This window comes from Capsella rubella, unplaced genomic scaffold (assembly GCF_000375325.1).
Source record: "Capsella rubella cultivar Monte Gargano unplaced genomic scaffold, Caprub1_0 scaffold_8, whole genome shotgun sequence".
Taxonomy (NCBI): domain Eukaryota; kingdom Viridiplantae; phylum Streptophyta; class Magnoliopsida; order Brassicales; family Brassicaceae; genus Capsella; species Capsella rubella.
Window position 1 is genome coordinate 11,700,863 of NW_006238916.1, and position 25,643 is coordinate 11,726,505.

General features: G+C 37.1%; 7 protein-coding genes across 9 annotated transcripts; 3 read left to right on the forward strand and 4 right to left on the reverse strand.

Moving 5' to 3' along the window:
* Nucleotides 1–1,796: 1,796 nt before the first annotated feature.
* LOC17874922 (ribonuclease J) lies at nt 1,797–7,529 on the forward strand. Its single transcript, XM_006279669.2, has 17 exons — nt 1,797–2,169; nt 2,538–2,760; nt 2,874–2,997; nt 3,182–3,238; nt 3,471–3,662; nt 3,745–3,822; nt 3,946–4,128; nt 4,318–4,398; nt 4,543–4,608; nt 4,702–4,794; nt 4,903–5,028; nt 5,246–5,359; nt 5,683–5,778; nt 5,863–5,960; nt 6,045–6,469; nt 6,554–7,029; nt 7,130–7,529. The coding sequence occupies exons 1-17, from the start codon at nt 1,968–1,970 to the stop codon at nt 7,220–7,222; spliced, it is 2,727 nt and encodes a 908-aa protein (XP_006279731.1). The 5' UTR covers nt 1,797–1,967; the 3' UTR covers nt 7,223–7,529.
* Nucleotides 7,530–7,736: 207 nt separating this feature from the next.
* LOC17876071 (UPF0235 protein At5g63440) lies at nt 7,737–9,933 on the forward strand. The gene is made up of 7 exons (XM_006280972.2): nt 7,737–7,926; nt 8,522–8,636; nt 8,736–8,889; nt 8,964–9,060; nt 9,158–9,246; nt 9,370–9,438; nt 9,631–9,933. The coding sequence occupies exons 1-7, from the start codon at nt 7,812–7,814 to the stop codon at nt 9,688–9,690; spliced, it is 699 nt and encodes a 232-aa protein (XP_006281034.1). The 5' UTR covers nt 7,737–7,811; the 3' UTR covers nt 9,691–9,933.
* Nucleotides 9,934–11,149: 1,216 nt separating this feature from the next.
* On the reverse strand, nt 11,150–12,862 carry LOC17874658 (cytochrome P450 94B1). Its single transcript, XM_006282195.2, has one exon. It carries the CDS (start codon nt 12,852–12,854, stop codon nt 11,283–11,285), a length of 1,572 nt encoding a protein of 523 aa, XP_006282257.2. The 5' UTR covers nt 12,855–12,862; the 3' UTR covers nt 11,150–11,282.
* A 2,799-nt stretch (nt 12,863–15,661) lies between these two features.
* On the reverse strand, nt 15,662–17,753 carry LOC17874632. The gene is made up of 6 exons (XM_006281163.2): nt 17,490–17,753; nt 16,904–16,949; nt 16,517–16,640; nt 16,300–16,364; nt 16,111–16,214; nt 15,662–15,920 (listed from the first exon to the last, which is right to left on the reverse strand). Exons 1-6 carry the CDS (start codon nt 17,601–17,603, stop codon nt 15,885–15,887), a joined length of 489 nt encoding a protein of 162 aa, XP_006281225.1. The 5' UTR covers nt 17,604–17,753; the 3' UTR covers nt 15,662–15,884.
* A 421-nt stretch (nt 17,754–18,174) lies between these two features.
* LOC17875688 (nuclear transcription factor Y subunit C-4) lies at nt 18,175–19,698 on the reverse strand. Of its 2 annotated transcripts, XM_023780210.1 has the most exons (2): nt 18,840–19,698; nt 18,175–18,434 (listed from the first exon to the last, which is right to left on the reverse strand). In XM_023780210.1, exons 1-2 carry the CDS (start codon nt 19,610–19,612, stop codon nt 18,431–18,433), a joined length of 777 nt encoding a protein of 258 aa, XP_023635978.1. In that variant the 5' UTR covers nt 19,613–19,698; the 3' UTR covers nt 18,175–18,430. The 2 variants fall into 2 exon arrangements, with proteins under 2 accessions (XP_023635978.1, XP_006282031.1); XM_006281969.2 differs by lacking the exon at nt 18,175–18,434 and having other exon boundaries at nt 18,836–19,698.
* A 93-nt stretch (nt 19,699–19,791) lies between these two features.
* On the forward strand, nt 19,792–21,305 carry LOC17875332 (mediator of RNA polymerase II transcription subunit 30). The gene is made up of 3 exons (XM_006281129.2): nt 19,792–20,247; nt 20,569–20,661; nt 20,993–21,305. The coding sequence occupies exons 1-3, from the start codon at nt 19,906–19,908 to the stop codon at nt 21,089–21,091; spliced, it is 534 nt and encodes a 177-aa protein (XP_006281191.1). The 5' UTR covers nt 19,792–19,905; the 3' UTR covers nt 21,092–21,305.
* On the reverse strand, nt 21,220–25,096 carry LOC17875819 (CBS domain-containing protein CBSCBSPB1). Of its 2 annotated transcripts, none has more exons than XM_006281813.2 (15): nt 24,804–25,096; nt 24,477–24,619; nt 24,165–24,336; nt 23,938–24,070; nt 23,671–23,841; nt 23,489–23,567; nt 23,272–23,385; nt 22,832–22,898; nt 22,585–22,690; nt 22,438–22,496; nt 22,222–22,331; nt 22,016–22,131; nt 21,847–21,932; nt 21,652–21,741; nt 21,220–21,536 (listed from the first exon to the last, which is right to left on the reverse strand). In XM_006281813.2, the coding sequence occupies exons 2-15, from the start codon at nt 24,614–24,616 to the stop codon at nt 21,345–21,347; spliced, it is 1,635 nt and encodes a 544-aa protein (XP_006281875.1). In that variant the 5' UTR covers nt 24,617–24,619; nt 24,804–25,096; the 3' UTR covers nt 21,220–21,344. The 2 variants fall into 2 exon arrangements, with proteins under 2 accessions (XP_006281875.1, XP_023635971.1); XM_023780203.1 differs by having other exon boundaries at nt 24,477–24,622.
* Nucleotides 25,097–25,643: the final 547 nt, after the last annotated feature.

Sequence of the window (25,643 nt, forward strand, 5' to 3'; positions counted from 1 at the left end):
TAAAAAGTGGTGGACCGGTGGGTGAAGTTTTAAATGCAGATGGTTGAGCCTTCGGGAATTGAGATTTTTCGTTTATTTAATTTCTTGGCTACACTATTGTGTCTATTTCCTCATCATTAAGTCACAGCCTGTCCTTTCTATATCGAGTGTTCAAGAGTCAAAGATGTGTACCTTGTTGACTCTTTCAATTCACACATGATTTGATAATACTACATTACTAGAAGTCTAGAACTCAACTACGTAATAAACAAGCATGCAATTGGAGTGAGAATTTGATTTTCATTACATCGGCTATTTTATTGTTAAAATGTGGTGTGTGATATAAGTCTTTGATTTCAAATGTATGTGGTGTGAGAAGTCTTTGATTTATAATAGTATAAAAAAAAGAGCTACTAAGTTTGAATATATTTGATTTGCATGCGCTGTGATTGTTTATTTTTGTATTTAAGTTAAGAATATAGAGAACAGGGACTCTTCGATCTCTTTTAAATATCAATTTCCCAATCAACGAATTCTGATAGAATAACTTTATTATGTACATTTATTTTATATACTACTATAGTATACTCTGAGGGACAAAAGAAGAATAAAATCAACGTTATTTTCGTATTTAATAAAATACTTCTCTATAAAATATAACATGATGGTATATAGATATAGTAGATAGTTTTGCGTATGAATGAGGTATATGTGATTGCTGTCTTACTTATTTTTCATGACCAGTCAATTTTCATTTATCACACACACTAGTTGGAGCTTTGGAAGTGTGTTATCATTGTATAAATTCTTTTAATAAAGCAAAAATTATGCCAAGTGGTCCAATCTTTCATGTGCCGAGCCATGCATAAAGAGAGACTATCAAACTAAAAAGTGATGCTTATAACTATCAGACTATAGTTGATCAAATGAAATTTATGAACTATAATCACCAAATTAAATATGTAATGATCTATTCTTTAAAGAATGTCAAGTTGGTGACAAAAGTTGGTGACAAACAATTCTTTACGTATGATTGTAAATGTGTCTTTGACAATCTTTGCGTTGACAATTATTACTTATTTCAAATGGTTTGACCATTATTATGAGTCTAATTAATAGACAATGCAAAAAAAAAAAAAAAAAAACTATATGTAGCTAGCTGGAAGTTCCAAGAATCATATTATAAGTAAAAAAGACTTACCTCATCATTGATTAATAAGATGAAAACCATCCCCTAATCAAGTACGAGTTGGCATGTGGTTGATGCTCGGGAAGTAAGTAAGAGAGCTCTTTGATCACCTCATGCTTTAAAATACAAAACCACCAACAAACACACCGCCTATGTATGTATATACCCACGATGAATAAGTATTATAAGATGGAGAAATTCTACAAAAACAAGAGTAAATATTTGCAATATATAATATGGACATTGGCTGTTTAATTTACCTCTGAATACATCGTAAGACGGCGTCAAGTTATTTGGAGGTATACAGACATCGTAAATCTGCACACAAACCCCTATCCATCAGTCACCAAACCGTTCGGCTTATCTTGAATTACGCGGATGTTTTAATGCCCATAATGATCTTAGATATTAAATGGGCCTGGGCCGAGCTGCAAAGTATAAGCCTACTTGCTGTATTGGTGGTCTGTGTAACTAACTTCATTATTCAGACCAAACAATTTCACAAAGTGACAGTGTATATCCGGTTCTTCGGTATCAACGTCCCGAACAAAAAACTCTACGGTTGAGTAAAAACCGGATTTTTCAATTTTAATTGAGAAGGTTTTATTGTATTCGTCTCCCATCCCAGATAAGAGAGAGAGATAGTTTACAGTCACAGAGATAGTTTTCTCACTCCATCTCTCTCTCTCTCTCTTCCTCTCCCTCTCTCCGTTTCCCGCTTCCACTCTTAAACCCCATCATTGTCGCAAATAAACCCTTATCCGCACCTTCAGGGTTTCTTTGGTTTTGTTTTACAGTGATGATGAAACCTGCTTCTTTGCAAGGTTTCTCCTCACATGTGTCCTCTACTATTTACTCCGATGTTCGCAGACCAGCTACTACTCCCTCAAAAATGGCAGCCTTTAGTGCCCTCTCGCTTTGTCCCTACACTTTCACCTTCCGGCAAAGCTCTCGAATTAAGTCTACCGTTTCCTGTTCCGTCACTTCTGCTCCTGCTTCTGGTCTGTTGTTTCATTTCTCCTCTTCTTTTCTTTTTGGGTTCTTGGGAAATTAAGTTATTGATAGAGTAAAGGTGTTCCACTACTCTACTTGGTTTCAAGTTTTTTTGAATTGGTACAAGAAAAATTGAAACTTTTTGAGATTTTCAGTTGATAGTGGCAGATTTTGGATAGAGTTTCTTTGGAGATTCTCACTCTGATTGTGTGATTCTCACTCTGAGTGTCTCAATCTTTGAATTTGATTCGTTATGTGTCGTGAATGGACCATAATAGACTGATTAGTGAAGTGGTTGTTTTGGTGTATTGAGTTGTTTTCTTCTTTTTTTAATTTGTTGATTATGGTGTAATGTTTTCTTCTTTCTATGTTTCAGGCACATCTTCTTCCTCTAAGACACCGCGTAGACGACGAGAAGGAGTTGGTAAAAGCATGGAGGACTCTGTAAAACGTAAAATGGAACAGTTTTATGAAGGAACCGATGGACCGCCTCTCCGTGTTCTTCCCATAGGGGGCCTTGGTGAAATTGGAATGAACTGTATGCTTGTTGGAAACTATGATCGTTACATTTTAATCGACGCTGGTATCATGTTCCCTGAGTAAGTCCAGAGACAGATGCATCTTGTTTATTATATTTGCGAGATCTCTTTTTCTTTCCTTCGTATGTGTGGTATTAACTTCCCATGGAAAACATTGCTGGATAATGTTACAGTTACGATGAGCCTGGGGTCCAGAAAATAATGCCAGACACAGGATTTATCAGACGATGGAAACACCAAATTGAAGCTGTTGTTATAACGCATGGTCATGAAGATCACATTGGTGCGTTGCCTTGGGTAAAGTCTTCTTCCACTCCTTGTATAAGTCATAACCCATAGACCTTTTGGAAATTTCTAGATTGAGTAGGTTTTATTTTCCAATTAACAGTCGAGCCTCATTGGTATACTGCAGTTTTTTCTTTTCCTCTATCCATTGTTGGCCTCTGCCCTTTTTCTTAACCAATACTCTTTTCATGAGCAGGTTATCCCAGCATTGGACCCTAATACACCGATATTCGCTTCATCCTTCACCATGGAGGTGGTTTACACCTTGATTCTTGACATTTACTTTTCTCTTTCAATAAGTCTTATTTATCGTAATAGGTACTAAGCTTAGACGTATAGCTTCAGCTCAAAATGTATGTAACTGAGCTTGTGTTTTTATCAGTTAGACCTCTCATTTACCGGCATTTTAGTTTCCTATGTCATATCACCCGTAAACTTCTCTTTGCATTTTCACTCATAAAACGTTTTGTTTGTCTGTGCAATAGCTTATAAAGAAGCGCTTGAAGGAGCACGGAATCTTTGTTCAATCTAGACTTAAGACATTTAGCACTCGAAGAAGATTTATGGCTGGACCATTTGAGATAGAGCCCATTACAGTTACACATTCTATTCCTGATTGTAGTGGATTATTCCTCCGCTGCGCTGATGGTAATATTCTTCACACTGGAGATTGGAAGGTAGAGTAAAACCTCCTCATGAATTATTCATGTCCCTTTCTATAGTCATCAAGATGCATGAGATAAATTTGATTAATAACAGATTGATGAGGCACCATTGGATGGAAAAGTCTTTGATCGTGAAGCTTTAGAGGAACTCTCAAAGGAAGGAGTCACGTTGGTAAGGATTCTATGCACAATCATACTCTTGCTATATTCTTAAAGCATATAAACCAAGGTTTAAATGGTCATACTGACTACTAGAGGTGATAACTATAAAACATTTTTTCCATCTCTTACACAGATGATGAGTGACTCAACAAATGTGTTGTCACCTGGAAGGACAATTAGTGAAAAGGTGGTAGCAGATGCTCTGGTAAGGAATGTAATGGCGGCCAAAGGAAGAGTAATCACAACTCAGTTTGCCTCTAATATACACCGTTTGGGAAGTATAAAAGCTGCTGCTGATATAACTGGTCGAAAGTTGGTAGGTCTTTCCTCTCACATTTTAGATTTGACTATGTTTTGCATATTTTTCCAACTAAATGTTTTCCCCAATAAATTCCAGCTTCGGCGATTTTATCTCATGCTGCCAAAATTTCCTCAAATTATGCAGCATCAATTTTCATTTAGTAAGTTAGAAGAACGAAGTTTCATTTGTTTTTCTTTTATTTAGGTCTTTGTTGGCATGTCATTGAGGACATATCTAGAGGCAGCTTGGAGGGATGGAAAGGCTCCAATTGACCCGTCAAGTCTGGTATAAGAAACTTACGCTCACTAGCCATTATTGATGCAAAAAGATACAAAGCGCCAACACCTGCCATATGTTGGTTTGATGATTATAACAAGTTTTGCTTTCTAATTTCAGTTAATCGTTTATCATTTTCTAATGTTTACGCAGGTGAAAGTTGAAGACATTGAAGCATATGCTCCCAAGGAATTGCTGATTGTCACGACTGGATCACAAGTAAGTTTTCTAGTCAACAAGTGGAGTGGTTGTTTTAATTCGACTTCTTAGCTAATTTACTTGTTACCCTTATTTGACAATGACTCTGATCAGGCAGAACCACGTGCTGCCCTGAATCTTGCATCATATGGGAGTAGCCACGCATTCAAACTTACAAAGGAAGACATAATTCTTTACTCAGCGAAGGTATTAGAGAGATATTATATAAAAATGTACCTGCATATGCTTCAGAGTATCTGAAAAGATGGAGGCTGGGATGCTGATATCTATTCTCGGTCTAATGTTTTACTGAAGGTAATCCCAGGCAATGAATCACGAGTAATGAAAATGATGAATCGGCTAGCAGATATTGGGCCAAATATTATCATGGGTAAGAATGAAATGCTGCACACATCTGGTCATGCCTACCGTGGAGAATTGGTAAGCGGCTGCTTTTCTCTTAAGGTCCTTGATAAATACAAGTTTTGTTGCCAGCGTTACCTTTCTTTCTCTTTTTACTTCAACAAGATTAGGCTTTTAGCGCATATGTAAAGAAATAAAGCAATAGTGATTCCATTTTTATTTTATTTTTACAAATTGACAAAACTCTAGGGGAGAAGTTTGATTCTAATGATTTAGAAATTTCCCTGTTTTGAAGGAAGAGGTTCTTAAAATAGTGAAACCACAGCATTTTCTACCTATACATGGAGAACTTTTGTTTCTTAAGGAGCATGAGTTGCTTGGGAAGTCTACTGGGATTAGACACACTACTGTAAGTCTCTTACCAAAGATTTATGTATTCATGGTAGGTAGAAAGCATACAACATATGAAATTGCCGATTGTGAAGATTTTCTGAAAGTTATGCAACATCTTATGAGTTTGATGAAAAAGATTCAAAATTTCAGCTGGTAACAAAGTGTCGCGACCATGAAAAGAGAATTTCTGAGACATGTTCAGTTTCAAACATAGATTTCGTGGAAGAATCCATTTATTATCTCTGAAATATAAAATAAATAAACCATTTAAGTCTGGTAAAGAACCTAGGTCAACTTTTGCTGAATGTGCCCTTTTTTCTGAACTTTCTTCAACTTCAGGTTATAAAGAATGGAGAAATGCTTGGAGTTTCTCACCTGAGAAATAGAAGGGTTTTGTCCAATGGATTTAGCTCTCTTGGGAGGGAGAATTTGCAGGTTGGTTTTATTGTCACTGTTGTGTTCTCTTTTTCTGGGGTAAATGACTTGAGTAGTTATTGAATAATCCTAGCCTTGCTGCAGTTGATGTATAGTGATGGAGATAAAGCATTTGGCACATCAAGTGAACTATGCATTGACGAACGACTCAGAATTTCTTCTGATGGCATTATAGTTCTGAGGTAAAACTGAATTGTTAAATTTCTCTGCCGATGCATTATCTATAGATAATTACTCATTTCCTTGTATGATTTTCTATAATCCAGCATGGAAATCATGCGTCCGGGAGTCTCAGAAAACACCTTGAAAGGAAAAATAAGAATCACAACGCGGTGCATGTGGCTTGACAAAGGAAGACTTTTAGATGCACTTCACAAAGCTGCCCATGCTGCTCTATCAAGCTGTCCTGTGACTTGTCCCTTGTCTCACATGGAAAGAACGGTCTCTGAAGTTTTGAGGAAGATTGTGAGGAAGTACAGTGGAAAGAGACCTGAAGTCATTGCTATAGCCACTGAAAATCCAATGGCAGTCCGAGCTGATGAGGTCAGCGCAAGACTGTCTGGTGATCCAAGTGTTGGTTCTGGAGTTGTAGCTTTAAGGAAAGTTGTTGACGGACATAGCAAAAAAAGTCGACCAAAAAAAGCACCTTCACAAGAAGATGCCCCAGAAGAAATAGATCGCACTTTGGAAGGTAACGTCTCACTTACACATTTATTGGTGTATATTTGGGTTTTCGCCTTTTCGGTATGTAATCCAACATGCTTCACTCATGCAGATGATATTATTGATAGTGCAAGACTACTGGCTGAAGAAGAAACTGCGGCATCAACGTACGCAGAAGAAGTTAAGATGCCCGTTGGGAGTTCCTCAGAAGAGTCGGATGACTTTTGGAAATCATTCATCAGTCCATCATCATCACCTTCGCCAGGTGAAACCGAAAATGTGAATAAGGTGACTGATACGGAGCCTAAAACAGAGGATAAGGAAAGCAGCAGAGACGACGATAATCCATCTGATACTTCAGATTCTGAAACTAAGCCGTCATCAAAACGTGTGAGGAAGAACAAATGGAAACCGGAGGAGATTAAGAAGGTAATCAGAATGCGTGGAGAGCTGCACAGTAGATTTCAAGTGGTGAAAGGTAGAATGGCGTTGTGGGAAGAGATCTCTTCAAATCTATCAGCTGAAGGAATCAACCGAAGCCCGGGACAATGCAAATCTCTCTGGGCGTCACTTGTTCAAAAATATGAGGTTCGTCTCATATCATATGAATCTATAGCTGTTGATTTGATGTTCATGTTTAGAAGATAAAAGCTCTACAACTAAGATTGATCTACACACTTGTTTGCAGGAATGCAAGGCTGATGAAAGAAGCAAGACGAGTTGGCCACATTTCGAGGATATGAACAACATTTTGTCTGAGTTAGACACACCTGCGTCTTAAGTAATGTCATTACATTACATTACATTACATTATCCGCCCAAAAGAATCATCTCCAAGTTTCTTAAATTGAAGAGAGGCATTCATATGTATGTAACCTGTAAGATGAATTTATCTGTAGAAGCTATCAAAGCAGAATCCAAATGCCAAGGGAGAAGAAAAGCCTTCACAAGTCTTTTTGGTTTGGTTAGACATTCGGTTTGGCTTAGAACACATTTAAACCGGATTTTGCTCAATTTTGATGATAATGTGGGTTTTTATTGGTTCTGCTCTGTTTTATATTAATCCAAAGGGATTTGGTTCTTGTTGATTTTATTATTGTATAATACCAAACAATTCGTGATTAAATCCGGTTCAGATTCAACCGGGATATAATACCAAAAGTTAACATACGAAATGACGATTTCACCCTTAACGCAACGTAGCCTGACGGTTCGGTGTTTCACCGTCGATGGTTAGCCGCCGTGGCAATTTTGTTAATTTCTTTTCTATTAATTTTATAAAAAACAATGCCAAAGAAATTATTTTTGCAAAGTGAGAGCTGAGTTTCCGACAAAATTCTTGGATTGACGAACGTTGAAGAAGAAGAGAGATGCCGAAGAGAACGACACATACGTATTCGAGCGAGGACGCGGCGCCGGACGGACCCGACTCTGATCTCTTCGTTTATTACTGCAAACACTGTGGTTCTCATGTCCTCATCACCGGTTCGTTTCTACAAATCTTTCACCTACTTCCTAATCCTTTTATATCCGAGTTAGGGTTTAGTTGCTTGAAATTAGAGTGGAACACTACTTGCCCACATCGAATTGGCGATGTGTGGAATGATTTGCTTGATTGTTTTTCTGGTTTCTAGATACACTGAGTTCGAATTATGATTGAAAGATTCAGTATTTGATTGCCCATGGTAGTTTTACTGTTTTAAAGTGGTAGACTTGCTGGTTTGATGCTTTAGTTAAGGTTAACAACAAAGTACGTTTAGGTTCAAAGACTTTAACACATATATGCTTATATTGATATTAGTTTGTGAACTAAAAAGCTGGAATGTGTTAAGACTTGTAATCTCTGTCCGTCTCTATGGTCTTCTTTTGGCAGCTCATTGCATCTTTCATGTAATTCTCTACATCTACTTATGTTCTGAATCTTTCTTTCTGGTTTGGTTTCTCATTGAGAACTTAAAAGCTAAGATTTCACATGTTGTTAATCAGGTCAAGAGTGTGTAACATGCAAAGTTGTGGTGATTAATATTTATATATGGTATCCTTCTATAGTGTTTGTATACTAATTTAGATTCTTTACAAGATACCCAGTTGCAGAAGATGCCAAAGAGGAAGACCGACAGATCCAATGTACTTGACAAGAAGAAGCACCTTGCTAGGTTAAATGTCAGCGAGGGAGGAAAAGTTCTATTGAAACGGTAAGTTTTTATATGAGGCTAGTGAGCCAGTCTTACGCTTCAGATTTGGGTCTAACGTCGATGTAATAGTTTATATCTTTATGTTTGGTTTGTTACCAGCGGTGAAGGGAAAATGGAGAGACAGTTTAGAATGAACTGTATTGGTTGTGAGCTTTTTGTTTGCTATCGTGCTGAAGAGAATCTGGAGACAGCGTCTTTCATTTACATTGTTGATGGAGCACTTAGTGCTGTTGCTGCAGAAACTAACCCACAGGTACAATTGGTTTCTAACAATTTTTCCAATGGCAATATCAAAAACTAGATAATTAATCGGTGGTTATTACACAGGATGCACCTGTACCTCCCTGCATTTCACAACTGGACGGTGGACTTGTTCAGGTTGCAATAGAAGTGGAAGACCGTGCACAACGTTCAGCAATCACAAGTAAGACATAGTCATATGACGCAATTTATTGTCTTACCTACTTTACTTGGATCTTCGATTAAACAGTGTGATTGGCCCTTACTTTCTCTCTCTGCAGGGGTAAATGCTGATGATGTTCGTGTGACTGTTGCTGCACCAGCAGCTCGTGGGGAAGCTAACAACGAGCTCCTGGAATTTATGGGAAGGGTACCAAACCAATCCATAAAACACTTTTAAAGATTTATTCTCTAATTAAGAAGTTTCTTACGTTGTATGCGAATGAGGTTTTTTGACCAAGGCGACATGACTTCTGTATTTATGCTCTTTCAGGTTCTTGGTTTACGGTTGAGCCAGATGACTCTCCAAAGAGGTTGGAATAGCAAATCAAAACTCCTCGTGGTACGTTGATCCTTCCTTCGAGTCTCTTGAGAAGACTTTGTGGAGATTTATCTCTAAAACTCTTATTGGTTTTCTTAGCTCTAGATGATAAGTTTTCTTTGGCTCTAGGACCGCTAAGAGTGATGATAAAAAAAAAAAATGGTTGTAGCATTGAAAGAAATACTCATTATGATTTATATTCCCCTGAACCAGGTCGAGGATTTATCTGCTAGACAAGTGTATGAGAAGCTTCTTGAAGCCGTTGTACCATAAAATCTGCGGTTTGTGGTCGGTGAAGCACATTAACTGAAAGCTCTGCAGCTCTTTTGTTAACGCCTTTTATTGGTTTGTTGCAAAAAAAAAAAGAAAAAAGAAGAAGTCGAGTTTTGTATTTTTACTTGAGAAGCTAAGAGAAATATTGCTTTCTTCGTTGTTTTCATGCTTATGCGCGATCACTACTGTTTCAGTCTTTCCCACACTAATCCCTTATTATTTTATAAATCGTCTTTCGTTACCTTCAAAACTGTTTAATTTAATTAAAAAAAACACAAAATTTAAATAAGAGTTGTCACGTTTAGTTGTTTTACTTGGGTCACATATATATAAGTGTTACCTAATTATTAAACAAAAACCTTGAAAAGGACCTACAACATTTGATGTGTATCTCATTTCCAATCCAAATCTCCTTTTTATTTTTATTTTATTTTATGCGTTATGGACAACCAATCAAAATCTTTTCATATCTCGTCTGTTGCAATATCAGAATCATTGTTCAATAAAAAAAACTATCTAATATCTTCAAATAGCGGTGGGACGTTCAGTTAGAAACTTAATTTACAACGTGTTTATATATCTTCAACAAAATTTCGAAACGCAAAATAATTCATATATTATGAAGTTTAAAGTATAGATCTAGATACTGAAATTATTGTGAATTGTGAGTTTGTATGAGCTAGTATTCTTGTCCTGCATGTCACATCATTCTGAGTTATATCACTTGGTTCAGAAACGTGTTATAATATCATATACATTTGCATATTATAAATGGAATGGGAATTCCAAATTGAACCAAGTAATGCTCGAAATTATAGCTCCATGCAATATCGGTAATGGGGTAAAATCACATGATGATACTTGTGAAGATGTTGGACAGACGAAGACACACATGAACTAGAACACCTGTGTTATAAACTTATAATTAAGGACATAATACGATACGTCTCCAGCTCATTATCTAACGTGTAACAAAGATGATCACGTTTCTTTGGCCGTTTTAGTGAAACCAAAAGAGTTTAGAACTTTACAAAAATTAATTCGGCTAGTAAGACGAGACATTTCTGGTTGTGTATATTGCTACGAATTGGTCGGTAACGAAGACAATAATAGCATGCATCTAACTAGTGTTGTCCCGATTAGACAACTTGAGTCTTGTGATTTAGTAATGCTTTAGATGATTCGGTGGAAAATTCGAATCTCTGTAAATTATATAATATATTTTTCGTGTACACCAGACCAGAGATGGCACTGTACTGTGGCATGTTTCAGTACGAAATATTCGCTGTATAGACTGCCCCAATCTCTATTAATTTATGAACTGATATTGGACATACACGTACTTCCACAATTTGTTTATACGCTTTGTGACTTATTAGTCCAATCAAAATGATTATTATATTATTGTGCATCTACTTCGATAAGACTATTTATTTATTTTCTATTCACAAGTGTAAACTGTGAATCACACACATATATTTATGATTTGATTTAATATGTAAACCACACATTTTACATATTAGTTGGATACTCTCTATGTATATAATAAAGGATATGACTTTATTAGTAATCTATTATATACAATCGTCGAATTACATTTGCTCTCTTCTCTTGATCTTCACGTTTAGCCCACCAGCCATGTAAGCCGTTAACAGAGGAACAAATACCGGTCGGTTATTGCGAACCGGTACAATCTCGAACCGACTCAAAACCGAACCAACCACGTATTTCATCTGCGTGAAAGCCATTTCTTTCCCTATGCACACCCTTGGTCCGGCTTGGAATACCGGAAACTTGAACGAACTCACACTTTTCAAAACCGGTTTAGTACCGTAGTTTGGTTCTTCATCAAACCACCGGTTCGGTTTAAACTCTTCCCAGTCTTGACCCCAAACCTTCTCCATCCTTCCCATACCGTAAGGGAAATAAGTAACTTTGTCTCCTTTTCTGACAAGTGTTCCGTCTGGGAGAACGTCGTCGTTGGCTGCATGCTTCGAGTCCCAAGCCACTGGTGGGTAAAGCCTCATTGCTTCACAGAGACATGCTTTCGTGTAACTCATCTCTCTCAAATCCTCGAACCCTAACCCTAAAGATCCTATGCCTTTCACTTCTTCCAGTATCTTTTTCTCTACGTCATTGTTTTGACACAACAACCAAAACAGCCACGTCATCGCCGCCGACGTGGTATCCCTTCCCGCCATGATAAAGCTTATTACACTATCCCTCACCGATTCTTCCCCGTGCCCAGAGGCGAGAAACCTCGACAAGAGGTCCTGCTTGTCCGACACGTCGCCACCGATATCGAGGCTTTTCTTCTTGGCACGGATGATCTCGGAGACTGACTCGTGTACGGTCATGATCGCTTCTCTCAGCCTCCTTTCGCTCCCTATGTTCAACAAACGCTTCAGCTTCCACACGGCGTATATCGGCTCCGTGGCCCGGCGAGCGCTGATCTCCGCCGCTACATCAAAAGCCTTAACAAGATCCGGAACAGGTCGGGTCAAATCCAAACAGTCCGGATCCCAACCCAGCGAAACTTTACAAACAACATCGAAGGCGAAGCGCTTCAAAACCTCCTGAAGATCAACCGTACCTCCAACGTCCACGGCGGAGGAAAGCACCGGGATGAGGCGGTTTTGAACTTCTTCACGGAGGATTTCGAAAGTGAATTCCCTAAGAGAACGCATAGTAAACTCGTGGCTCGCGAGTTTACGCTGGGAGCTCCATAACTCACCGTCAGAATTAAAGATTCCGCCGCCGAGTAGATCTCCGAGTAGCTCAGTGAAAGGTTTGCCTTTAGGGAAGTTACAAAAGTTTGTTTTGAGGATGTGCTCGACGTTTTCTGGGTTTGCAGTGATAATAGTCCGACGACCAAAGAGGAGATTGACGGTGATCGTTTGAGCCGGAGAGAGACGGAGAAGGTCGGTGTACCATTGAAGAAGACGGTGGCGGTTTTTCTTAAAGGAGAGAATAGAGCCGATGAGTGGGTACGACGCCGGATCAGAGGGTGGTGTGGTTTTGGGTTTTAGGGTTTTGTATGAAAATGAAAAGATTAGTATGAGCCCTAAGATTGGAAACAGGATGAGAAATAATGCGTCGGGCATTTCCATATCGAAAGTCTTGGTTTCTTGTTTGGGAAAGTTAATTATGTTGTTTTGATGCATGTTCTTGGTCTGTAGAGCTACTATTATATATATACACATATTATTATTATTATTATAGGAGTATAGAAACAGAATAAAAGTTGTGGCTCCGACCATATGACTTCGGTACAGAACACGACATAATTAATAAAGTTATCTATTTTTTTTCTTCATTTCTTTCTTTTATTGTTTACTAATTTTGTTCTCATCTCAACCCTAATTAGATTAACGATAACAAGTTGTTTTAGGTAGATGAAAAACCGCTGAGATTAACTTTTTTTTTGCCTTTCCAAATGTTAAAATGTCATTTTCAAAAGATTAAAAAAAAAAAAAAACCAAACGGAAAACAGGAATTGTATAAGCTCGTGTTTTATTTGTTTTGTCAAATATCTAAGCTACTTTTAGAAACAATTTACAAAAGTACATATGTTAGATTTGACCATTATAAATTAGAATGTCAAAGATTTCGGTTTTTGATAACAAGAAAATTTGGTATTTGTTTTGATATTAATCAAATTAATCAAATTAATCTATCTAAAAAAAGTTGTTGATGGTCAAATAAAGTAAAACGTTTTCCAAAAACAAAATGTCACTAAATGTCGACGCAACATGGCAATCACAACACATCAGGGACCAAAAAAATGAAGATTGATTTGGACAAGCAAGTACCACCCCGCATTGGTGGCCACTGGCCAAGTCTCCGGCCAAAACTTTAATAAGGAAACGTATATAGAGGACACGCTTCAAACGCTGAATAATTTAAACCATTTAATTTGTTTTCCTTTAACCAAAATTAATCATAAATTTTAGTGAAAATGGTCTCTCTGAACTACTCTTTACTTAGGAAGAATAAATTTTATAGAGATTGCCATGGATTTAATGTGTATGTTTAGACTGTTTTAGTAGTTTGGTAACTAACCAAAAGTATAACGTTTTATATACTATGTATAGGTTTGATAAACTTGTAAGTAGAGTTTTGTTCTTTTTTTTTTATTATGTATGAAAAATTGTTTGTATAAATTATATGTCGTATTTTTTCTAATAATACAATAGAGATAGATATGCTCGGTTGCTCTCCATCAAAGTTAAAAGCATTGAATATAAAAAAATATCGAAAGCATATTCTGCTGACGCCAAAAATGTATGCATTTGGTTTGTAAGGTTGTTGGTTGCATATAACTTTTACAAGCAACATGTAATTAAGAAATATAATCAAATCAAATAGCCTTAGTGGAATAGTACCACATAGGTTTCTTATAGAATCTTTCACTTAATTAGTACATCTAATTAGTACTAAACGCTATTAGTATTATATTCATCAACTAAAATGTCCAGCACGTGCTGACATAAGTGATATGATCTGTGGGATTTGTTGAATAATGAACTTTGTTGATTCTTTGGGAGTAGTTCTTGAAGATATTTTGAATCAAAGGGAATATCCAATAATGTATATATAGTATCATAATATTTTAATGCAATAGAAGATTTGTTAAAGCTGGGGCCAGAGAGAGATGAATAGTTCAATCAAGATTAATTACTGTGTACAACTGGTTCCTAAGTAGAGCCTAATTAGTTTGTAGAGACTTGTATAGGTAGACGAAGAAGAATGAATGAATCATTAGCATGATGAGGACAAAAGTATTTGGTTGGAGAATCCGCCAATAAAGAGACATGTGTCGGATAAGATCGAACACGTTGATAAAAACTTGTTCAGCCGAAATCTAAAACAAATGAATGAATCAATTAATGAATACGCACGATTCTCTATTATTACTACTTGTGTCTCTGTGTATTTAGAAAAACTAATAAAAAATACACTTTTTTTGTTTGTGACGACTAGTTCAAGTTCAAGTGGATCTTTCTTTTATTAGTTTTTGAGCACGTGGTTCTCGTGGTTTGAATATTTTTGGGTTTTTTTTTTCTTCTCATAGAGCAAAAAATGTTCTCAACTCGAGTTCCATTGACCTTTTTCTCAACCCTCGTGCTTCCTGAATTTAATCATCCATAGTTTTTTCATATAATTTTTCTTACTGATCATAAGAAAATATCTATTCTATATGGCATGTATTTTACGTGGTGTTCGATAAATTATGGAAAAGCAAAAATTGATGAATGCAAACTGTTTGTAAATCCAACGTTGATGGGACATTTGGTAATCGAGGGAAGGATGATTATACTGGGGGGGCTAGAAGCCATTTTTTTAAAATTAGTTCATATGCAAAACATGTGAGAATTGTGAGGCTTTCACGTTGTGGCCACTGGCCAGAAAAATAACGGCGCCGTTTTGGAGTAAGAGGTCAGAACCATTAGCTTACGAGTTTCCTTCCACTTCCACAAGTGTACCATTCGTTACTTCTTATTTTGATTTGACACAATTATTTGGCATATATAACCATTAACAACGAAAAATACAAAAAAAAAAAAAGAAGAAGAAAAAACTTTATGTCTCTTTTTTTGGTTGATAATTAAAGTGCTTTCTCTTTCAATTTGTCGTTCTCATAATTTCATATTCACCGTCCAAAAGAGCCTCGTGGTTTTGAGTCGCACCGACTTTGTTTATGAGGCTACAAAATGCAAACTCGTTTTAGAATCAGCCCAGAAATAGAGATTATGAAGATGAACTAAAGTTCTATCTCAACGTTACACTTTGCTCTTTTCAGTTATCCCCTAGTGACCAAACATTACGTTCTTACATTTTTCAACAAATCAAATCACAAACGGATTACTTTGTTTCACTTTTTTGGTAGGTGAACTGAATTGGAAAAATCTTTTAGGTGTCTCACTTGCGTGTCAAATCTTGGTTTGCCTTGCCTGATTCTCTTCTCTGATTATTAAACTCTTTTTTTTTTTTTAAGATGAAATCCACGTTACAAATGTCATGACTCTTTGATGAATCATCTCAAAACCAAACCAGATTCATAAATTAAAGTACCCTAGATCAAAAAGATATGTTTTAATAAAGTACAACACCAATTTTCACATGTCAATGGGAAACCTCTAAAGATACATATATTCACCAGGTGGTTTTCTCAATCTTGATCCCTTTTAACTTCAGTTGGCACTCTTCAGCCGCGCAATGAGCTCATCCTGCAAGACCAGTCAAGTTTATTAATCGATGAGCAAACCAATAGCCAAGAATGATAAACCAACAAGAATCAACACCACTATATAGCAGGCAACAAATTCTTCAAGAAACTATCGCCAACACAAAATTGAAGAGCTACAAAGAGTTTTAACAGAGACTTCAATTAAAACATGGGCATATGTTTTGGCTTGCCTTTCTTCCTTTTGTTGGCAGGCCTTTCTCCTTGAGAAGGGCACGGAGTTTCTCAACAGTCAAAGACTGAAACTCTTTTTCGCCTGCGCGACTGCTTGATCCTTCTGTACAGATCGAAACATATAGTTTTAGTCCAAGTAACATGTGAATTTCTTTAAATAATAAATCAAATAGCATTGAAGTGCAGACCTTGTCTAGATACATTAGCAGCTCTTTTGGCTGGGTTTCTTTCGTCCAGAGCCCTATTTGCAGCCCTAAGATTAAGAAAAGGCAAAAGATGAACACACCATTTATGTAGCCATTAGGAAGAATGGACAATTCTCATAACAGAGTAGAGATTTCAGAATTTTCAGTTAGTATTAGTCACGAGAGCGAGGTAAGAACAAATCAAGATGTGTGTAGTTACCTCTTTTTAGGACCATCTTCAGCACTTCCTTTGGCCTCTTTCGAGCTAGATTCGCCTTTTTGCTTCTTTAACAAGAGAGATCTGATAAGTATATTTTGCTGGTTTGTTTTGATATGTTGTCCTTCTGGATATATGACCAACGACAAGTAAAATTTTATTAATCAGACAGTTAAATAAAATTCAGAAGGAAACAACCACCTGTTACTGAAACGCAACTGATAGTAAGGTGACTCCTATATACTTTTACACAGTAAGCCATTTCAAACCCATAGAGAAAATGAAAAGTAATTGCTTTCTGAGATAGCTGCAAAAAACTGTCTCTAAAAAAAACAAAACTCGTAGAACAAAGCAAAAACAAATGGAGTTTTTTTTTAAGATAAGTAATACCAGGGGGAGATGTGTCATGCTCACAAATGTAGACCCGTAAGCTTCCCTGAAATCTTAGACAAAAGGAAGTTACTAAATGTATAAATCAGCTTAGACACCAAAGCTATTGCTACACAAATAGATTAGTCAAATAGCATCAGCCCATACAATTCAGTCAATTCACCACATCATCATTACATTACACAATTCGATTACGAACATCAAAGCTTTTTAAGCACATATAACTCAATGGCACTGGCAAAATCCAAAGCAAAAGCAGAAAATTAGAGCTTACGGGCAAAAAAAGTTTGGAACCGCAACTCAAATTCAGAATAACCCATCAGACAAAGACTCATCTGATTAAATTCTACACAACTAAAAAGATCTGGAACTCGACTCAAGTGAGCAAGAAGATCTGAATCAGTAGCATCCGGAGTTGTGTCTCTACGACCAATTTCGAACCAAAAATTGAGTAAGCACAACAAAGCCAATCACTTTCGCAACCCAACTTTTTTAAAAATTCCGGAATCCAAAATAGGTCTTAAACTACAAACAAAAAAAGAAGAAGAATTGGCGGCAATGAGTTAGTTAAATCGAAGTAAATTACCGGATTGGAAGAGACGACGGTAGAAGACAAGAAACCGCGAGAAGGAAGGTCAGTAAGAAACTTGGAAGCAGTTTGATCAGAAGAATCAGGTGGCTGAGACGATGACGCTTCCATTGCCAAAATTCACTGATAAACCCTAGCCGAGGCAGATGGACCGACAAAGAGAGAAGAAGAAAGAAGACGCGGAGAGAAAGGAGGAGGGAGAGAGAGAGAGAGGGAATCGCTAAGACCAAATTTACAAAGCGGCAGAGAGGAGAGAGAGAGTCGCCGTTCCCCGTCCGATTGCGTCTATTGGAATTTGGATGGATAGGTATATGGGCCTTCTTGGGCCTTCATATAATTTTAACTAAACCAGAAATACAAAGTGTAGCTTCATCTCTCGTACAATATTATTTCTTCTCCATTGATAAAGACTATTGTAAAAGATTAAAAAATAGCGGTTACAAAGAAAACAGTTTGAACTTTGTAGTGGTACTTTACTACTGTAATAGTTACAGTAAGATACGACGGTCGAATAATAAAATAGCGGTTCGAAATTATATCTGATTTCTCAGCATTAAGTTAGGCTCTCTGATTCGAGTTTGCCTGAGATTTACAAGCTGTACAAACTACAAACCTGTCATATTGGTTCCTTCAAAGAAACCTTGAAAAAATTTCGATATCCATTCATAACATATAGGCTCTGTTTGATTAGGAGCAAGACTAAGAAAATACAATAACATAAATTAGAATCTGCTGCACATTAGATTATATATATGGAGTTAAGCAAGTCTGCAGTTTTGCTGCAATAACTTATAAGTTAACAGGAAGAATTAAAGGAGAATTTTTGTTTGTTTATACTCTCTCTCTCTCTCTCTTTCCAGTAAGCCATTAAATCACAAACAGACACTTGCAAAATTCAACGCAGGGTCGATGATGATCTCCGCTTCTGGTTCCATAGCTCAACTGCACAGCATTGTGAAAATGTGTGAGAGTCAAAACTGTGCAATTTACAAAGTTTTTGTTTATGAAGCTCAAGAAATGAGCAGATGATACAGTAATTGAGCTAGGTTATTTGAGAAACAATGGTGGGACTATCTATACAATTTAGCATATTTGATCAGAAACAACGAACATTTCTTGGAATTGAAGCTGATACATTCCTATAGAACAATCAAAACAAGCTCATGAAGAATCTTAGGCACCCTAGATAATCGAATTCAACAAGCTACATTGCTGTAACTACAAGCCACATTACTGTAATGTACAATTCCTCTAAGACTAAACAAAGTAATCTCATAAAGAATCTTAAGAACCCTAGATGACCGAATTCAAACAAGCTACATTGCTTTCAAATTAAAATTCGCTTACCCCTGGCTATCGAGATTTCCATGGCCGCTACTTCCTCCACTTCCGTAAGACACATCATCACCACCACCACCAGCTGAGTTCTGCCAAACGCTTTGCCATGCCTGAGAAGGAGGCTGAGCATAAACACCGCTAGGATCCATCGCCGGTCTTCCAATCATCATACCTCCGGGAACCGCCGGTTGTCCCATCGGCGGATAATAATAAGGAACACCACTCGCGGCTTGAGGCACCATTCCTCCTCCTCCGAGAGCCGCCGCCGCAGCAGCAGCATCTTCCTCCTCCTTGATCTCTTCCCTAGGAACAATATCAACAAGGAAATCGAAGATATCGGTTCTAGTAATCGCAGCAGCGATATCATTTTTCTGAAGCGTACGACGCTTATTCTCTTCTGCGTGAAGCCAAGATCTAATCGTAAGCTCAAGGATGAAAAGCTCACAGGCTTTAGCGAATAGAATCGGTGCTTCCGCGGAGATCATACGCACATCTTCATCAGCTTTCATGATTTTTTTGATCCGAGCAAGAGGAAGCTGATGGTTTTTGAAATCGTTTACCTGTTCGATCTCTTGTCTCTGGTATGTCCAGAACATTTGAAGCTGTTGTTGTTGTTGCTGGAGGAGGTGGTGGTACGTCGCTCCTCCTCCTCCTCCGCCGGCGATGATTGATGTGGATCCAGGTGGGGGAGGAGGGATTACGGTGGTGACGGCGGAATTAGGAGGATACACGGAGGTTGGTGGTGGTGGTTGGTTGTTGTTGTTGTTGTTGTTGTTGTCCATTGGATCTATGCGTTGTGATTGGATCAAAAGATCAAAGAGCGTTTTAGATTGTTTTCGTCAAATGGATTGGAGCAATAGTGGATAAGGTGGACAGCGATGTAGCTGATTTGTTTTCCTTTTTCTTTTTTGTCAGAGATTTCCTATTCTCTTGACATTAATTTTCTATTTTTTTTTTCATTACTCTATAAAGTATACTCCTTTAAACGACGTAGTATTAAGCTTTGATAAACGGCGTCGTAACATGGCGTGCTACATTGTCACTGACGGAGAAGAAACAAGTCTCGACGACGACGATGACGACACAGGAGCTGGCGACGGAAGGAGAGAAGCATTTGGAAGAAACTATTGAAGCGGCGTTCCAGATAATTTCAGCTATGAATGACGAGCTATGTAACCCTTCCTTGTGGTCTACATCAGCCACCGCGAGCTCCGCCATGGCGACGACGACGGGTTCTAATGGCACGGCTCTTGTTTCCGCCGATGCGGCTGCGATTGATGAAACATCGCATCATTCGGAATCTGGTGGCGGCGGTGGAGGAAGTGGGAATAGTGCTCTGGATGAGGCGAGTCTCCGATATAAGAACTCAGTGACTTCGCTTCGTGCTGTTCTTGCTGCGATTCCCAATTCGCAGAAGGTATTGCCTATTGAAAGATCTGCACTTTCAAATATAATGTTGTGATGTTGCTAACTATTTTGAGAAGTCTTTTGTTCTGAGATTTGTTGCTGGACAATGGAAATCGGAATTTCTAGGGCTTATTTGAATCAGTAGAGTAATCTAACACCATTCTGATCCAATCAAAAGGGCAATGATAGGAGTTTAGATGAAGGATCTATTGATTGTAAAGTATCTTCTTCTTCATTTGTTGTGAACTTTTCCCTGCACCTATGAAGCTAATTCATCAAAATGAGAGCTATTCCAGGTTCCGTAATTATGATTTTGTTTAATCCCTTGCAGCCAAAAGCATCTGAAACAGAAAATGGTTTGGAATCTCCTGAAAGTGAAGATGGAATCGAAAATCTTGAGGAGCAAGCCTTAAGTCTCAGAAAGGTAAAGCTTTCTGCAGTTTCTACATCTCTTTCATTTTTCTATCAGAGTGTTAATACACTGCTACCATATTGCTATTCGATTTCTGTACATTGAACGTAGCATTGAACTTGATTCATATTCTCTAGTACCAAGTTTTTTTTTCCACGTTGTAGTGTAAATGTATGTATCATTAGCTTAAGCACTTCTAAGAACCATGGGAACGTTTATAATTTATTGAATGCATTTAAGTCATCTGTCAGTTTGATTTCTATGGTAATAACATATGTGAAGTGATTATATATATTTTTTCTTCTCTGGTGGCATGAAAATACCGAAACTTTTGTGATTGCAGGAGATTGCAAAGAAGAATGTTCATGTCAAAGAACTTATTGATAAATTTCGGGAACTTATAGCAGATATCTCTACATGGCACAGCCCTTGTTCTGTTTGAGTCTTTTTTTGTTGTTGACAATAGTGAGATCAGTTTAGACAAGATTCGAAGCGTTGTTCTTGGATTCCTCATTGATGTATTAGTTTTAGATAATTTGTTATTTTAATTTTCATGAAACCAGAAAAATCTCAAAGTTACTTTTGTGTATATAAAAAAATATTTCAGACAAAACCTTCAAAACCTGAGTATCTATTTCCATTTTTGTTTGTATTGATCTGTTAAAGAAACACTTTTTGTTGTGTTTTTTGAGAAGTTAATTTCCGAATCTTTTGAGATAAGCCATAAAACCAAGACCAGCTACTAATGCAGCACCAGCCGCAACTCCACTGTAAGCAGCAGCCCAAGCGTCTGTCTCTACATACTCCATCGATTCTGCTGATACTGTCGCTCTTCTCCTTCGTCTTCCTTTGCCTTCTCTTGAATCATCCAAATGTAATCTCAGACTCTGCAATTTGTAACGATCCAATCATCAATTTAGAAAGCAAATGGTGTTGAAGTTCTTCACTTATATCAAACACAGGTATGAAGCAAGAGGAGAGCTGTTCATATATCTATTTTACCTTCCAGCCAATTGATTTTGCATGTTCTATGGCTGCTTGAAGGTCACTATCTGAAGCCAACAACACTTTATCGTGGTCTTCATCTTCATACTGCACATAACCATCATTATAAGTTTATAACATTTCAGGGCTGGCGAGAGAAGACTGCGCAAATGATTGCATCATTGTTTTTTGTAACAACAAATGTTTACATACCAAAATTTGGGGTAAATTATCTGGATCGATATCATCTCCTACCCTCTGAATGATTGCGGTTATCACTTCTGTCAAACTCCGAGTGTCTGCAATGTAAGGACCAATCCAACTGAGTAAAAGCAAGATTATAACAGTTTGACTGGCGAACAAAAACCAAGATTCTGTGTACCGCTTATGAATCTGTGTTTTCTGTGCTTTTTGTCTTCGATCTTGAAAGAAAATGTATTCGCAAATGGAAAGGATTTTCCTGTCTCAGCTTCAGAAGCAACTTTCATGGAGCTCTCACTGGAACAAAGTGTTTTCCAGTCAGTAAAACCACGGCTTAATGTGAAAAGAAACTTGATTAACAGTATTTAATAGAGCCTAGATAGTGACCTTCTTGAGTCCTCGTCGTCCTCATTAGGAGACAAAGCCATTGCTGAATCCCAAAACTTTTGCATCATTGTGTTTGTTGCCTCATTACCTATTCCCGCAGTGGTTCCAGCCTGTACACATTAAAATATACTACACACTTGAAAACATGTCTCTAGAAAATAGTGGCTTTGCTTAAAATGAAATAATTTACAGAAGTTTCAAGAAATCGGGAGTTACTGTGGCAACAGCAGCGTGAGTGACATTGATTACATCTACAACGGCAACTACATCTCCTTCTGCAATCAGAAACCCTTGTTGTTTACATATGTTTACATTTTTAGTTTTCATAAGACTTTACAATTGAAAAAGTTTCAGAATTTTCACCTTTGTCAGTAACGGGAAGGTGTAAGAATTTTCCCTCGTGCATGATGTGCAGAGCTTCAACAATTGGTGTGTCAACAATCGTAGATTCTGGATTCTGAGTCATAACCTACTCATTGATGAATAAATACAAACGATTAAACTCACTAAACTGAAAATAAGAATATAAAAGCTGAAAAATTGATTCAAAACTTAATACTTGAAAGTACAAGACCCAGAGTCTGAGAAGGAGAATAGTTTTTAATCCTACCTTTTCCACTAGAGTCTCAGATGGAGGAAGATTTTCAGCCACAACCCGCATCAGTATATCCTTGGAACTAGATAAATAAGAACAAAACTCTTGAAAGTTAGTGACAAGTATTCAAAAGGAAGGCAGAAAAATTTAGCCAACGCATACGTCAGTTACAAGTTAGTTAGAGTCAGGATAGGAGACTAGAGAGTTCTGTTCGGCATCAGGGAATCTAATTTGGTACATGTGGTTTAGTTGAATGGGGATTCTCTTGAATAAATCTATCGATTTTAGTTTTATGTATTGATTTTTGCAGAAGTACAAGAAGTCCTATTAGTCCGCTAATATTATAGTGTCTGAATGGAAGTTACTAGAAACACTTGAACCGGGAAATAAGGATGAGTGTAAGGCTTTCGGAATCTATACAACTTCAAAAGCTTTCAGAAAGTTGGATAACTCACGTAAATATTCCTTGAAGCTTGTCCTCGATCATTACAACTGCACAACTTGATTGAAATTCAACCATCTTCTTAGTTACTGTCAACACTGTATCGGTCGGTGAGACTTTCAAAACCCTGAACAAAACCAGTGTTAAGTTAAAACTTAAAAGAACATAATTGATGGGAAAGAAAACAATACAAACACAGAATTTAATTAGAAAAAGAAGAGATTACCTACTTTGTATCATCTGGTATAATTGTTGATAAAGAAGGTCTAAACATCCGGTCTCGTAGTGTTTCAATGAAGGTGTTAGGAACTACATGAAAAATCAACATACTAGACATTCAGAATCTGATAAAATAAAGTAAGAAGCAAAAGATAAAAGAGTTTTATGCAGGAGAGATTCAGCTCCTTCCCACCTGAAGTATTTGTTCCCCAGCTTTTTTCAACACCTTCAACAGCAGCAGCTATTGCCTTACCTTTCTCAGCTGCCCTCTCCATACGAGCAATCGCATCATACAGACACTTTGCTATATCTAATAAAGCAATAACTTCGCCATTTTCAACAACAGGCAGATGTCTAAATTTTCCTGTAGTATGTTAACATATAGCCTCATTAAGGATCCATACACAGGGTTCTTCAGATGGACATCAGTTTTCTCTAACTTAAAAACAATTAGACAAACCTTGGACCATCTTTTGAAGGGCTTCAACAGCAAGTGTTTCTGAGAGAACAAACATTGGATTCTTCGTCATAACCTTGGAGACAGGTGTTTCCTCGACATTAAGTTCCTGTGAAATCACTCTTGTAGCTATGTCCTGAAAATGCAAAAGAAAAAAAGACAGCAAGATGATAAGTCTCCATTTCCTTGCAAGGTGTTTCTTAAAGCTTGGAGCAGTCATAGTGACAAACCTTATCTGTAAGAATCCCACAAAGCATTTCATTAGCGTCAGTCAAGAGTAATGCATCAACTCTTCGTGAAGCCATGCGTTTACAAGCTTCATATATAGTGGTGGTTGCTGGAACTGTAAGAGCTTTGGAAAGCCTTAACCGCTTAACAGTTCGCTCGCCTCCTGTTAAACCCCTGATCAAAATCCAAAGCATCATAGATATAAATAAAATCACCTAAGCTTAATACTAATGTATACTTTATATCTAAAGAAACCAAAATCTGGCCTAGAAGCTAAACGTTGTCTCGGTTTGCAGTATAAAGATGAGACTTACAAAGGGGAACGAGAAACAGTAAGAGATCTGCGGCCAGAGTCGGGAAGTCGTTCGCCGATATCCATAGATTTCTTCTTGCCGTGCAATGACGCAGTCGTAACAGATAAGCTCCGTCTTGATGACCCGCCTTGGCTTGCCATTTTCTACTGTATTGATTTTAGAAGAATTCAAACCCTCGGAATCGTCAACGCTTACCGTAATCAACGATTTTGATTAAAATGAATTTAACAAATTCCAATAAGGAAAGTTTTTTGCGAAAACGCAACGAATCAAGCAAAACAAAACACTAAAAGAATCAGAAAAAGAAGACAAGCAAAGCTGTATTACCAGACCAATTCGTCGAAGGGTCAATAAATGGATTATTAAAAAACAAAAACTTGAGCTCAAACGAAGTTGGGATTAGTTCCGTTTCGTAGATGCTCTATCTCTCTCTATTGTCAAATGGTTCGTCAGAGAGATAACGGCAAAAGAGAAAACGACGATTTGCGAGAGAAAAAGGATTACAGAGATTGATTCTCCCGGGAAAGTGATGGGAAAATGAAAATTAGAAAGAAATATAATTATTTCTCTGTAAAACGTTTTTTATTTTGTGCTTTTCCCCCAATCGGAGTCTTTTGATTTTGATGCTCTCTATAATTTGGACGATCGCTACCTTTTTTTTTTTGGTCTTCTGCTTTTTATTTTGGCAATACATATATTGATTTCTTATAATTTGTTATTGACAGTGTTGTCCTCAAACCTTTAGGACTAGACAAGTGGATCAAAGATTTGTTTCTCATTTGGCAAAGGGTATTATGGTCATTCTCTATTTTTGGTCATACACACGAGTTGATACTTTCTGGATCTTTTAATGTTTTTTTTTGATAATTGGATTTGTCTTTACTCTTTCTTTTTAGCAATTGGATTTTTTTGGTCTACGACACAGTAAATTCTAACTGATTTTTTCTTAAATAAAACAGAAAGATTTTAAATGGGAGACTTTAAAAAAAAATGTATGTTCTATCTGGATAGAAAAACGTCTAGATTATAAACAAAAATTAAAATTAAACTATATCCACTCTGTCTCAATGTACTTCAATTTTTTAAAAATATATATATATATATATATATATAGTAATGTTGAATATATTTTTTGGACGAAAGAAATGTTGAATATTTATATGTTGA